General features: G+C 44.9%; 2 protein-coding genes across 10 annotated transcripts in view; one reads left to right on the top strand and one right to left on the bottom strand.

Moving 5' to 3' along the window:
* LOC147126536 (uncharacterized) overlaps positions 1-15703 on the top strand; it is a 112936-nt gene that overhangs the window by 25969 nt on the left and 71264 nt on the right. The window lies entirely within an intron of this gene.
* Positions 1784-14297, bottom strand: gpr37b (G protein-coupled receptor 37b). The gene is made up of 2 exons (XM_086022686.1): positions 12676-14297; positions 1784-5404 (listed from the first exon to the last, which is right to left on the bottom strand). The coding sequence occupies exons 1-2, from the start codon at positions 13684-13686 to the stop codon at positions 4589-4591; spliced, it is 1827 nt and encodes a 608-aa protein (XP_085878812.1). The 5' UTR covers positions 13687-14297; the 3' UTR covers positions 1784-4588.

The raw sequence follows: 15703 nt of genomic DNA on the forward strand, positions 1-15703 counted from the left end.
AGAGGGTGAACGAGGCCACCTTAGAGAAGGATCACCACTCTCTAATGATCAGTCTGCCGGCTGAAGAGTTTCCATGGCAATAAGGGGCGCTCGTTAGAGAGGGTCCCCATCAAGTAGTCAGCAGCAGGTGTCCGTCTGTGGCTCTCCTGATAATGAAGACTCTGCATGTTTGCATAATTGAAAAAGACTCCTTTTTTATTATTATTGCAACATGGTAAAATTCAAGGTTTAGTGTGGGGATGAGTCGTACGATATCGTGAGGTGTGCCATATATATGTATGTATATGTATATGAATATATACTGTATATATGTATATACAGTATATATGTATGTATGTATACATATATATGTTATGATATGTAGTATATATACAATATTTAAATATGTAGCATACCGTACATTTTTTGTGAGTGCAAAAATGTAAACGTGCCTTGGTTCAAGACTGGTTGGGAAACACTTCCTCAGTGACAACTCAGCCACGTAAACTGACTTTTACATGTGCTTGTATAACAGCAGTCTGAATAATTTAATTGGGGTCCTTCACCTTTTCAGCGTATTAAATACATCCCGGCCGTCTTTCGTTTTTTTGTATCCGCAATGTATCGTGACCAGCCTGCTGGCCGACTGTTTAGATTGGAAGAGAAAAGACCTTTTGAAGTAACAAACCTCATTAGTTGCTCCCTGGCACGAGAAAGGGCATTTAAGAAACGTATTATTGCAGCAGTGGTGCAGGTATATGTGTTGTGTTGAAGCTATTTTGCTCTACACACAAGCACACACTTGAGATCCATCAATGAATATGCTTCAAGCTCCGTCAAGCGTTCACTTTTCCCAGTGACCTAGAAATGAGTGACAAGGCAAACTAAAGTAACCCTTTCCTTTCCGTAGATCTTCTCAGCGTGGCAACATGTCAGCTAATTCAGCATACAGTTCCGTGCTGCATTATCGCAAAAAAGACTCGATTGTGGTTCAAGGCGGAATGATGATATGCATCTCGCGTGTGAGGTCCGTAAAGGAAGCCGCGACAGCTTGGGAGCGACTACGGGGGAAAATAATTGTGACACAGCTGGTTGTTAGATCCGGTGTTTTGCTCATCTCTTTGGCGGCGTCGCAAAGATTTATCCAAATTCTATAAGACAGGTCAGCTTTTATCACAAGTTTATTTGCCTCAGTGGCAGAGCAGTGTCGATATGCTATCTAACAAGTAACGTGTCTCCATGGCAACAGCCCGACTGGCATGGCGGCATGGATTATTGCATTGCTTTAAATAGAATGAATAAAGTCTTCAGAGGGAGTTGCCATAGCGAACTGACAACAAGGAGTATACTTGTCGCAGAAAGAGTGCACATGAGCTAATTTCGCTTTTTTTCCCAATGATTAACCCCAAATTAACTTGTATTGTATAAACTTGATATTCTGAATAAAATTGTGTTTGTGGAATACAAATGAAGATGCAAAATCCACCTGTTTTTAATCCATTTCAGTGGGTGGCCATTTTGTCACTTGCTGTCCACTGAAAATGACATCACAGTTGCTCATGGCTCACCTTCAAAAAACAGGTGAGCTGTGATTGGTCGTGACCTAAGCCCTGAGCAACTGTGATGTCATTTTCAGTCAACAGCTAGTCACAAAAAGGCCACAGTATTAAGTAAGTAAGTACGGGGTGTGAGCACTTTTGCCATCTCTGGATGAAAACAGCAGAGGTAATGGGATGTCATTTGTATAGCGAAGCTCGTGTAAATGGACGGACGCTCATTGGTAGTGATGACAGGACACTCAAACTCTGATTTTAGGGTTTTAATGCAGTTTTCCATTCTTTGATAGACAAAGGGACAGTTTTTGGCTATATAAAAAGCTATTTAGAAACCAGTGAGCGGGGTTGACGACAACAGTGCATGTGCTTACATTGGCAGCCACCAATTATGGACAGAGGACACTCAAACAGCTGAGAATACATACTGTATGCCACAAGAACCACTTCATCAACAGCTTGAACCACACAAAACTACACACTTAGAATCCGCCGTAACCCCTCGCGTAAAATGTCCCGGGAAAAATTTGGGAGGTCAGTTTGACCGTCCGTCATAAAATCCAGACTTGAATTGAAATAATGAGCTGTGACTTGGTTTGCACATAGCACCACGGTAGTAAATGCCACTGCTAGGTCAACCTCTGGGCTTGTCGACATTAGAGCCAAACTGACCTCGAGAGTGCTAGAAACGGCTGCTACCACAAGACAGATAGAAAGTTGTTCGGCAGTGCGGAATTGAACTGATTGCGATACACGGGGTATGCTATGATAAGGCCTGTTTTGATTCCTTTTGGTCAATCTAAGAAGAAAAGAGTCACCCCCATGACGCAATCGCTAATTAGCAGCGGGATGGAAAAAAAAAACATGCACCGGTATGACCTTTGTGAGATACTTTAAGCATCTTGGATTACGTATTATTCGTAATCAATAAGGTTCTTGCTCTGACATGGAGTGATAATTCCCCAAAGTGCCCAAAATTGCTGACTATGGGTAAAGTAGGATTCCTCTGACATATTGGGTGAGATATATTTGAAAATCAATAGGGTGTTTGCTTGGACACAGAAAATGAAGCCCTGGAAGTTTGATGAAAGTGAAAGGTAAGTCAAAGGCTTGATCGTGCCACTTCATGGGGGCGACTTTTTCCGTATGAATGTAAACTACCTTTTGGCTGTTTCCCCTCAGTTGTCGTGATTGTAACGAGCGACTATATTTTCTAAATGATCTTGAGCCAGGCCTTTCAGGGCTAAAAAAAACAACAACAAAAAAAAACATTTATAGTACAATACACGCATTGATTTGTCATTTTTACACATTTAAAAAGTTGTCACTTTGGCGCTGTTTTACATGCTTGTGGTAGCAATCTACTCTCTAGCTGATCAGTTATTCCACCATTTTTTTTTTCTAAATCAGACTCATTGTGAGTATAGTCCACACTCACAAATAACCACCATTTGTCTTCTTGACCAGAAATGAAGTGTGCAGTTCAATTACTCGCAATTCTAAGTGGAACTGATTGATTTGTTGTTTACAGCGCATTCATCATAAGAGCACCAAAGAGTGTACAGTTGTTGTTTTTTTTTTTTTATACAGCCCCCCCAAGTGTAATATGATACAACAGTATAGTGGGCAATCCGTGTTGTCCATGCTGAGTGCGTTTTATATTCCATCGCGGTCCTTTTGACGAGTCCGTCGAGAACCTTTTTATTTCCACTTGTTTATGCTTCTCTGAGACCAGCCCAGTAATGTCCAACGCAGTCACGGTAATGTGTTCAATATGTACAGTGTGGACAGCTTATTAAGTACACTTGCACAATCTACTGTATTGACACCCTAAACGAGAACCGTATCAAATATTCAGCCATTTTTGACACAGCTTTTGTATTGGATTTCAACAGAACGTGCAGGCTAATACCACAACAATCCCCCGTCACAAATGCGCGTATAACAACGTGTACAATTACAGTAGATTTGGTATGTAAACAGAGTCCTGTAGTACTGTCAGGCAGTGTCAACCGACTGTTTGAATGTTTTTATTATGATACATGGTTGCTTGGCGTTATTTGAACCAGTGGAAAACATTTTGCAAAATGTTTGGCAATGATGTTCCTTTATTGTACGAAGGATTGTTTGGGAAATGAAATGAGCCGCCTTTAGGAGCACCGCACGGCATTTTTAGTGTTAACATACAGTGGCAGTCAGTGCAGCGTAATTGTCTGCCAAAGCAAAACAAAAGTATGCTTTTAATATATTTTAAACACATTATAAATGTATTCGAACACAAAAAAAAAATACTGCAAGCATAAAATACAGAGAAAATATTGTAGGTTATTTGAGTGTGAGAGGCGGGGCATGGCCGGGTGGCTCTCCTTTCCCACATGCAAGGGCATTACAGTAAGTAAGTACAGTACAAGCCGTTCTAGCCCCCCCCAAAAAACCCAACCACAATGTTTTTGATAAAGTAAAAATATCACTGAAATATATAAATGTACGTTTTTAGACTGCTAAGAAATAAACCGGTCTTATGAAGAGTTAATATGAGAGTCACACATGATGTCATCAGCTCCAACTCCACACCGAAAGAAAATTGGAGTGATATGAGGAGAACTCTTGAGTACATTTTTCTTGCATATCATTGGTAAAAGAATTACTCCAGTAATGTTCATTTGAAATGTTTAAATATCATTGAATTTTACTCTCTTCATGACAGTTTTCTCAGTTATTAGAAATACGAATGAAGAAAGATTATAATTCCATGAAAATATGTCATAGATCATTGCTAGGACATGTCACTTGCTCTGGTTGCCCATTTACAATACGGTAAATTCACTGCTAGCATCTTATCTCATATATTTTCATTTTGTATTTTTGTGTAACGGCTGAAAGTGCATCGGCGACTTGTCGATTTGTCTTTATTTTTCACCGTGCTGCGAATAATGAACCTTATCGTAGTGGGGGAACGATGCTTCTGCTTGGTGGTCGTAATACGAAATGAAGCCTTAACTGTGCCCGCCGTCGTGCGCAGGGACGGGTTTGGCCGAGGCAAACGGACCTTCTGCTTAGCAGTGAGATCCGGCCGGCGTGTAGTTGCTCAGCTCCCGGCGAATGGTGCTGAACGGCGACAGCTCCAGCTCGGTGGTGCACTCGTGCTCGTTATCGTCACTGGCCGTGGTGGAGGAGGGCGTGCGGCTGCAGCAGCCGCAGCAGCAGCAGTCCAAAAAGGCCCTGCCCAGCGGGCGACACAGCAGCAGCAGCAGCACGGGCGTCACCGCCGCCCGGCAGAAGAGCAGCAGCTGGGAGAGGAGGTGGAGCACGGACATGGTGTTCTCGGGCACACCGGCCGCCATGTACACGGACACGATGTTGCAGATGTTCTCGGGCACCACGCAGGCGCCGTAGACGATGGCCAGCGCCACCACCGTGCAGTTCATCTGGCTCTCCAGGCGGATCTGCTTCTTATTGCTGCGCACGCTGGCTTGCTCGGCGTGGCGGATCTTCCGCGCCGTCACCAGCGAGCACCCGATGGTGAAGAGGGTGGGCAGGCAGAAGTAGCAGCCGAAGCACCACCACAGCCGGGCGCCCTCGTACGTCAAGCCCAGCACGTAGAGCATATCGGGGAGGGCCGTGGAGATCCGGATGACGCAGCGTTCCACGGGAGGCTCGTCGGGGATTTCGGCGTCTTCCGCCACCAGTTGCCGGATGAGCAGCTCGGGCAGCGCCAGCAGGAGCGCCCCGATCCAGATGACGGCGAGCTTGGCGGTGGTGGACGTGCAGTTTTCGATCATCTCGTAGTACATCTGCACATTGGTGGCCGCCCGGAAGCGGTCGATGCACAGCGCGCACAGGGTGAAGGTTGTCACTCCCAGGGAGGCCACCTGAAAGGAGCGGAGAGAATGCCTGAGGATTCACGTCACATTAAAGCCAACATCCATTACCCGCCCGCCGCATTCTTCCACCGGGTTGAAAGGAAGCGCTAATCTGACAAACGCCGACACACTTTCTGAACTCGTAGCCGAGCCCGTCAAATTCCCATTCTTCACTGGGAATGGGATAACGACGGACAGACGCGTTTATCTCCACTTGGCAGAATCTGAAAGACAACGTAGATTTCATCGCAGCACGCACGCAAACAGGCGCTAAATAAAGAGACGGTGGGGGGGGGGGGGGTTGAGGATGTCTGACACTCAACAGAAGGCTGCAAGCTGCTATGAAAGCTCACGAGGAGGATTGTTCCTCATGCAAAAGGATCTGTTGGATTAACAGACAGTTTGGCACCCTTGCAGCAGCTGGAGTGTGTATACGCGTGTATATGTGTGTGTCCTCGCACCAACCGTCTCATGAACTGGCCTGCAGCACCAACAGCCCCTGAACATCCTCTTCATTCCGTCCCTGGCTTTTCTCCCGATGACTTTTACTTCCTCGCCCTCTTGTTCCACATTAAACATCCTTTCCTCTCAAATAACCCACCGCCATCACTACGCCGCACCCCCTCCTCACAGTCCCTCCCGTCATATCAAATTTAATTACGACAGCCAGCATCCCAGATGGCCCCAATGAGCCTCGGCTTTGCTTCTCGAAACACCAACTTCCTGGGCAGAGATGGCTTTATACAGTATATACACACACTGCATGATGTCGCAAACACACATGCATGCTTGGTGACCTCTGAAATCGAAAAAAAACAACCCAGTATGTTAAAGTCACTTGACACACCACAGAAAAGAGAAATTTGAACGATTAAAACAAAGCAAAAATAGCCAAGTTTTAAAATCATGAAAAATCAATCCATTGTCTCCACTCCCAAATGTTGCTGGAACCTCACCTCGTCCACCTGTCCACTGTCAATCAAAAACTACTACAACCTGGAAAAATGGATGCCGTTTCATACGCAGGAGGCCTTAGCTGGAATGTATCCCACCAGGTTGCCGCAACAACAAGAAGCTCTAAAGCGGCCACACCAACGCAAAGCTCCAGTCTACACATTACCTGTCAAGTCGGACTTCCATTGCGCATCACGTCACTTCTGACAACAAGGCGCTCTAAAGCGGAACAAGTGCAGAGCATCAGTGCATCAGGGTGGAGCACGACGGCAACACAAACAAGCTTTATTCTCTGGGGGATGGGATTTAAAAGAGAGGAGTCCAAAAATCAGGCCTGGTGGTGTGACAAAGCTGTGTTAGGGGATGGGATTTCATGCAGAAGAGGCAGAGAAAACAGGGACTGAAGAATGGAAATGCGGCGAAAGGGGAAAAGCCCCGTGACAGAAAGTCACTCAGTGTCCATTGTGTAGTGTTCCATTTTTTGTTTTTCACCATCTCAGTTTCATTGGAAGGTGGGGAAATGGCTCAGTTATACATCCATATTTAAACCGTAATTTTGGTTCATGTATAATTTATACGTTGAAATGGCTATTATTAGGCAGTTATTACTCAGTCTGTTGCAACGGTCTGCCAGCCCAAAAAGTGGGCAAAGGAGATGTCGGGAGGTTTGTGCTCTGAGAGAAATATTCAGGGCCACCCTGATTTTTCCAGGCCCTCCCATTAGCCACGTTCTGGCTCTGCCACCGCCGGCAACACACACGTTCATGCTGTGGTCATTGATACAAGCAGCAGGTGTTGCAGACCGGCAGTGTTCCTCTGTGCATTTATTTAATAAAAGGTCATTAACTTCCTGATTAAAGGTCCGGTGCGACGGTGCCACAAAGGCCGCGCATTATTAATTGGCTCCTAACGAGCACTGGTGGAGCCTGCTTGGTCATGTGACCGCTGTCACTGTCAGCGGTAATGGGAGTTATTCGGTGACGAATGGGGAGAATGTGCACGCACGACACACTTAACCTCATCTTACTGTGTGTGTGTGTGTTGCCATAGAGGCTTCGCCAAACCCTGACTCCACCATGATCCGCTAGCCAGGGTGTGTCGGACAATAGGCTGCCTCAAATGGGTCAGTCCGCAGAGTGCCGAATTTGTCCGTCTGCGCCTTAATCTGCCTTTTCCGAATCTAAAATCCAGTCTACTTTTTGTAACCAAATTTGCAGATGCGCCGGGGGGTGCGGCAGGCATGGCGCGTCTACCAAATTGACAAACACGCTGAACACGCCATTGCCCCGCCATAACATTTTTACGCTGAGCGCAGACTACTTCCTGTTACCAAAATTGTCAGATGAGTCGGGGGCGAGGCAACTCCAGGTGCCGCAAAGTCAACAGAGGCGCAACACGGCCCCATTTTGTCTTCCAACTGGCCGAAAATAAGATGGTTGTGGTTTAGAATAGCGGTTAGCTCCGCTTATGCTATTCCGATGTCAGCTACTCTTACAATAATCATAACTGTGATGAAAACAAACCAATGACGTCATCCATTTATCGACTCGACTCTTATCAGATTATAGTCGACAACAAAAATATCTTTAGTTGTTCGACCCCTACCACGCATCACCATACACTTCTGGAGAAAGCCGCTAAAGATTTTATTATATGCCTAATAATGTTTTATATGAATTGCCTTGAGGGTTCTAGCAGCGTGCAACAAAATGAAATACAATAATTAGCCTAAGTAGAGCCTCTCATGAGATCAAATATCAAAAGCTCCATTTAGTGATGCCGCTCCCTGCGTTTTATAGCATCTCCTAGGCACTTTCTTCTGGACAATAAATTCTTCCCCCATTAAATTACATCGCGGTCTGGGGCATATTTCCCTCAGATATGAAAAAAAAGAATACATTTGCCTCTCAGTCTTGAGCGTATCTGCTGCTAAAGTCACTTTTCCAGGTCGTTGGAGTTTGTTTGGAGGTGTCGCTGCGGACAGATGTGCTTTCCAACTTTATTCCGCACTATTCAACGGCGCCTCATTTATTGCCCTGTCCCTGCAGCTGTTCAATCGACCGACTGAAGCCCGCAAATCACCTAATGAATATTTCACAGTCGTACTCTCAATTATCATTTTGGCTACTGATAGTGGGCCCACCCATCACGTTGTGTGGGCTCGTTTCCTTTGTTAAAAAAACCACAGAAACGTGCGGGCAAATGGACAGCCGCTAAGCTGAATTATTGAAACACCGTCCAATTAACAACGGCCATAGGCTACGAGGCAGAGAGGGCATGACATCAGACATAGTGTGTGTAGCTGTGTGGCATAAAATGAGGCGGGTGCGACCAAATGTTTCAACAGCGTACTTACTGTGTGCGCGAGCCGGAGAGTGTGTGTTCCCCTGAGGCTTTTGTCTAATCACAGATAGCTGATGCAGGGAGAATAGCTGCGGGCAACGATCAGTGCGGGGAAGGCCATTCCACCCATCTGCTGGATAAGCATGCCCCACTAAACTTTGCATGTGTGTGCGCAAACAGGATACATACAAGAAAACGAGGGTTGCTTGAGTGTTGCGCAAGCCAAAACTGTCAGTCTGATCCCTCAAAGTCGGCCAATGGGAACTTGTCAAGCTGACGAATGCCCATCATTTCCGTGGGTCTTTACCCCCTCGGCTCCCCTACAGCGCAATGCGACCCTTTGAGAATAAATCTCACTTTCCATCCTGGTGCTGTATCACCTGTATGTTTGTATTTAAAGGTAAAACGTCTCGACTTAGGCAGCGGATGCTTTTCTGCCAACAACGCCTGATGTGGCGTAAATGACACAAGAAGACTACAGTTAGTAAAAATTAGCGCAATAGCTAAAATTGAAAGCACATTTTTGTTAGCAAAACAAAATAAAAATGACACTGCTTTTAAAAAAAACAACGATCTGAAACTATATTCAAAGTTTATAAAATATTTTGCGTACAACAGTTTATTAAAACACATTTTTTTTTACACTACACTACAACTAATACTATAATTAATAAAACTAAAATGAAGCATTTTTGAGGAAAATTTAAACGAATGAAAACTAACTGAATATTCAAAAAACGAACTACCCGAAGCTAACAACGATTTTTTTCTCCAATAATACGTTCCACCTAAAAATTGAAACTGCAATATAACAACAGCGGAATCGCATTAGGGTCAGGATTTCTAATGCATCCATTGCGTCGGGGTCTCATTAGTATGTGTCGGTGTACCTAATAAAATCCTAATGGAAAATTAGTTTAGTGTATGTTTATGACGTCGTTGACACATGACATATTGATTACGTAGTCAATGGCCAACTGCCAAAAGACGCCTCGGATTTCACACGCCTTGACTGACGTGTTAGATTTGTATTCCGTGATGATGAGAGACAATTAGCGTGGGGGCGGGCGGGGGGAATAGCCTCCCGCTATCGCGTCGAAAATAATGCGTGACCATGTGTGACATTGCGGTTTTAAGGCAATAAGACATGGGGCGTTTACTTCAATTATAATCTTGTAAACAACCGTGTCATCACGCTTTCAAATGCTAAATGTTTGTTGACGTGTCCTACTAGTATGGCATGCTGTACGCTTAAAAAATATGAGTTTAATAGCTATTATATTGTTTCCTTGAGCTTCTTTTGTCGCTATAGCTCTATGTGGGCCAGAACAATCCATGTCCCCCGCAGCTATCAAAACGCTTCCTGTCCTCGTTGTTATTTTGGAGACTTCAAAGTCTCAGCCGAACAACAGAATCCCAATGGCAGCCCGTTAGCTTCGCCCAAATGTATAAGGAACGTACTAAAATGTATTTTAGTATGTTATACAAATGGATTTCAGTATTGTTTGTGAAAGGAATTCAGTATTGTGTATGAGAGCATTTCAGGAGTGGATATGAGCGAAACTAATTTCACTAGTGTCAGGGTTATAATACTTGTGGATTTTTTTGATATAGTTTTTATTTTGTTTGGATTTTTTTGAATTCAGATAGTTTAAATCATTTTTTTTGTGTTGCATTTTTTCGAAAATGTTTTGCTTCAGTGTAGTTTTTATGAGCTTTAGTCTAGGTTTTAATTTTTTATCAAATGGATTATTTTTCAAGTGAATTTTTCAATAAAATAAACTAATAATAACTTGATAATTAAGTAAAATAAACTTCAATTCTCAAATGACTGTTTGACCTTCCTTCTTCTGTAAGGAGGAACAGCATTACCAAAATAAATTTCAAATTTCAAATGAACCCCGAAAGCTCATGCATGACATTAGCTGGACAAAAATGAAAATGAAGGACATTTTTGTTAGTTTTATTTTTTATTTCTTTGCTTGAATAATTTATTATTATTATTATTATATTTTCACCATTTTATTTTGAGTTATTTTGTTCATTTTCATTAACTATCATAACCTTGGTCTGTATGAGAGCACTTAAGTAGTGTGGATTAGAGGATTTCATTAGGTGATATAGTATTGAATTTCAATTTTGTGTTTGTGAGCATTTCACTAGTTGAGTGCCTTTCAGTAGTATACTGTATAAGTGCAAAAAACAAAAAAATGTCAGACGTGTTTGAGAGCATTTCACTAGTGTGTATGAGAGGTAATCCTAAATGCTGTCCCTAACGGCCCCTCATACAAATGTGCTGCTCTATGCACGACTGTCTGACATCTGCATGACAACTCATTTTATACAGGCTGGCTGGCATCGCAAATTTGTGCTGCGCTTGTCACCCCTCTCCATTGAACGCTGAATAAAACCGGGTTCACTGAAGGCATCGTTTTCTGCGGCGTAGTGTACCGTCAGTGGTTGCGCGTGCGCGTCGTCTGGTTTGGGGGTTCGATAGGCCAGGTGCAAATTAACATTCACATGCACGCAAAATCACTCAGACACACACACACTCATGTTTTTTTTTTTTTTTTTGGGGGGGGGGTATTTTATGCCTTTTCCAGCAATAACTTTCTTCTTATCTTACAGTCAGGAGTTATAGCACCACCTGTTGTATTGTCTTATATGTGACAAATGCATTTTACGAGTGTATTCATGCATTTGTGAAGCTAAAGGAATACTCTGCTATATCCCGGGTTCCTTTGGTTACTTCCTTTATTGTCGTTTCACAAGGAAAGCCTTAAAACCCGCCTTCATCTGCTTTCCATCCCGAGGCTGTTTACGACAATGGCCCTTCCCCAAAAAGAAAACCGTCGCGTTAAAAACACCCGTTCCAAATACAAAAGGGAGCCGTCTCCTGTCAGGGGACGCTGATGGAATTGAGACGAGCGTACAAAGGGGAAGGAATCAACATGGTGTAAACAACCTGTCATCGAAAGGTGGCTGTCAGTGCAGGGAAATGACATATTGAGGTGAGGGCAGTCCTAGATTGACGATGTTTGTGTGCTGAAAAGGTCGTCTGTTGGTGTACTTGGGGGTGGGAGGTGTGCTCCCAAACCAGGTGCAATAGCGTACCGCCGTAGTGACAAGCCAAAAGAGAAAGGGACAGTGAACTAGTTTTATTTATTTTTTTGCGAGTATGGTCTGTATTTATCTCGAGGGCCAGGTGAGGCTTCTCACAAGACGCACGCGACAAACCAGGGTTCTATTTAGTTGGCTGACATCCATTTTTATGGCCAGTTAAGGTAACCAACACCTCAAAGTCCAATATCTGAAATGTATTCCATGTGATTACATCATCTTGTTCCTTCCTCTCTGATTTTGTATTATTACTTCTGTGTGACAACCAGAGGGGGGCATTTTAGGAAAAATTGAGCGTCCGTTATCCGTCGGCGAGTCCGACTAAACTTTCACGAGCACTTTAATGCGCGTTAATGTTTAGTTTGACAGTAAAATTGAACTAGCATTTAGTATGTTTTTGGAATGTGGGAGAAAGCCACAAAGGCCGAAGTTAAGACAAGGCCTAGGAAGGATGTTAGTACCTTTTTTTTTCAGTACATGTAAGGGTATAAACAAGCGCGAGGCCTATGTGAATGACTTTTGAAAGAACTGAAACCACTGTAGTATGGAATTCAAATGTAGACCAGGGATGGGCAACTTAATACACTTTTAACGAACTGTTAACGGTTCTTCTTCTGTTTTTGTGTACTTTGCACGTTTTGTTCTTCTTCTTCGCTAATGGAGTCAAACCGGTGGAAGTGTGTGGAAGGGGAAGTGTTTTTATAAAATTGCCCATCCCTGACCTAGATACACTTTGCACAATTGCAAGGTTCCAAATATAGGTGTGCCCTTGAGGGTTCTGCCCCAGTGTCAAGCCATTGGAGCCTTCAAGGTACAAATTGATCACCTTTTTTCTGACAGTGTTAAAAGGGAATGCACGTTACCTCCATGTACGGCACCACTCTGCAGGTAACCTCCCCCAGCAGCCAGGACTTGGTCAACTCGTGGAAGACCACCATGGGCAGGCAGAACAAGATGAGCACAAAATCCCACACGGCCAAGTTAGCCAGCAGCGAGTTGGAGATGCTCTTCATGTAGTAGTTCTGGCACACGATGCACAAGATGGCGACGTTGCCCGCGATGCCCACCAGGAAGATCACCCCGGAGACGCAGGTGATGGCGTAGGCGCCGTACGTCTCGCTGGTCACCGGGTAGAACGGGTTCTTGATCTCGTCCCCGAAGTCCTGCGAGCCGGGCGGCGTGATCGGCGTGGCGTCCCACGGGTTCTCCTCCCGGAAGGTGAAGAGCTCGGGCCTTCTGGTCAAGAGGTCAAAGGGCGCCTCGGTGGCTGTGAGGGCCACCGGCTTGGGGATGGGTTCCCATGGCGACGCGTGAGGCTGAGCCAGAGCCCCTGAGCTTTTGTTCAAGCGGGTTCTCCCCCTCTTCCAAGCTTTCTCCTCTTTTGTGCCCCTCCTGTGTCGGTCTCCCTCCGTGGGCCCCCCTCCTCCCATTGAGGAGGGCTTAGGCGCATTGTGGTGTCCACCTGCCGGCGTGCCCGCACCACTCACCCCGGCATTCAACTTTATCCTCTTACTACGGCGGCGCGGCGGGTCCCAATGTGAGACAGCATCCTCCGCCGGTGTCACCGTCCTATTCGAGTCGTGCTTGCGTGCAAAACGCCCTCGTTTCCACGGATACGTGGAGTTCAAGGTCCCTCGGATGATTGCCTGCAGCTCCTCACCTGTGGCGCGGTCTCTGGCTTTGTTTTGCCGAACGTCCCGGGGTGACCCGCTGGAAGCCCTGGCTAGGTGCGAGTCCTCTTTTGCGCGCCCGCTGTTTCTCATGGACAAACACACGTGTGCATTGACGAGGAATAACGCAAATAACGTCCCGGGTGAGAGGATCTGCATGGTGCGGGGGTTGCGGAATCGGAAATCCCGAAAGTGCACCTTCATGTACTCTGCCGCGCTTCCGTTCAGTCAACAGCCATGTTGGAGACAGCGCAGAAGAATTGCCGTCTCAGTCAAGAAATATACAAACAAATCGCTGCGTTCATGAAGTTATGGGTTACGTCCAAATGTGTGGCCGTGCTGCATCTGCATTCGTCATCACCGGCCAGTGGGCAGCGCTTCTTCATCAGAAGGAAGAGGAGGGAATGTGTTGCATATCCGTGGAAGACAAGACACCCAAGATCCAAAATCCGCCGTCCACTGTTTTAGTCCCCGTGTGTGACTTGAGTGGGATGGAGCAGCGGCAATGCGGCGTGGAGCCGCCTGAAGCTCACTGATGCACCGGAGTGCAGAGCGAGGGAGAGAGCGAGAGAGAGAGAGAGAGAGAGAGAGAGAGAGGGACTGAGGGGGGAAGAGGAGGAGGAGGAGGGCTTCTCTTCTCTTCACGCCTTCCTCTCTTCTTGCTATATCTCAGCGTGCACTGCAAAGAAAATGGACTCCCCTGGCGGCTAACCCCGATCTGTCACTCTTCATCCATCACTGGACCATCCGCAAGCCCCCGGGCAGACCTCGGCTGCAGACCCCCTCTCTTCTGCCGTCGCCTCAGGCAGACATGGCAGCCACGCCCGCGTTGAGAAATGCAAAAAAAAAAAAAGAAAAAAGGCAGCTTCTCCCTATCACACACAGGAGGCGCTGTGATAGCTGTAAACTGAGGGAATTTGATATTTAGACACATTAGCAATGTCAACACAATGTCAAGTCTTACTTTACTTAGCTGACATTTATTGTTTTTTTTTATTGAGTTTTCATTTCCAATATGCAGTACAATCCCCTCACCCCCAATTTAAAATATAATTATACTGAAAGACATTGTTTGCTAGCTTCAAGCTAACAATGTAAAACTCATACAGACGGGTTAACATATAGCATCATTGTCTCTGTGTTATATCCTTTTAAGCAACGTATATTTGGACACAAACTGAAGCAATGTAGGTGCTCACAGGCATACATTCCTTATCTTCTGCAAAGAACAACTAGTATTACTACTGGGGAGATTTGAGGCATTTCGATTCACTCCAATGGAGAAAGATGATCAATTAGTCATTTAGAAACCTTGTTAAACTTAAAATGATCCAAATCCTCGCAATTTCAGCATCTCAACATAAAATATCTCAAATTTCAGTAGGCCTCAGTTAAAGCTGACTGATTGATTTTTTTTTTTTTTCCAAAATAAGGGATTTGCAACCATTTGCAACATCATCTCTTTTACTTTGGCAAACAATAATCAACATTTTTGCCGATTTTCTGACAGGCGTTGCGAACAAAACCCGGAATCCCTATACACATATACATGTACGGTACACCGCATATGCATTAATATATACACAACCTCCCACACACTCAATTGCTCTTCCCTGTATACACACATGTACATAATGCATACTGTACATCCAGCTCTCATTCAGTTTCATGTATTCCGTCCGCTCTGCAGTGAATTAAGTGAACTGGGTTCCTCACGCTTGTGAACTGGACCTATCCAGTGAAAGAACCACACACATTCATCGATGTCCGTATGACCAATTGCTTAGTCAATAATTCAAGAGACTTTCAGGACAAAATGAAATGGGCACATTACATCTGAAGTGCTCTCAGTGATCGATTCACATTCAGCTTGAACCGCAAACTCCACTATATTCAACATGCACATTAAAAAAAAAAAATCACACACATTTGGTAGCTCGCCCCCAAAGGGGATGGAGGTGGACACCTCCTAGCAGGTGACCTTCTACTTCAAATAAGCCATCGTGGCCAGATCCAATGAAGGCGGGGGCCGTGTGCTCAGCCAACTTTCACATCATTTTCACTCCCTTCCAGCCAATATTGTCATTTGACCTCCTTTCAATTAAGTGCATTTAAAGATGGTCAAATCACATTTTGCAACAACGCAAAAAAGCCCGGGTCAAAATTCCCTCCGTTTATTCAGCCTGTGCAGGTAAACCCTGGAAATAAAAGACTCCATTCG

The sequence above is a fragment of the Filicampus tigris genome, chromosome 22 (assembly GCF_054856515.1).
Source record: "Filicampus tigris isolate MCC_2025a chromosome 22, RoL_Ftig_1.0, whole genome shotgun sequence".
Taxonomy (NCBI): domain Eukaryota; kingdom Metazoa; phylum Chordata; class Actinopteri; order Syngnathiformes; family Syngnathidae; genus Filicampus; species Filicampus tigris.

Excerpts from the sequence above, each read along its gene's own strand:
- gpr37b (XM_086022686.1), bottom strand. The coding sequence starts at position 13,686 with ATGAAGGTGCACTTTCGGGATTTCCGATTCCGCAACCCCCGCACCATG. Across the intron at positions 5,405-12,675 it reads GAGTGGTGCCGTACATGGAG|GTGGCCTCCCTGGGAGTGAC; the intron begins GTAACGTGCATT and ends CGCTCCTTTCAG.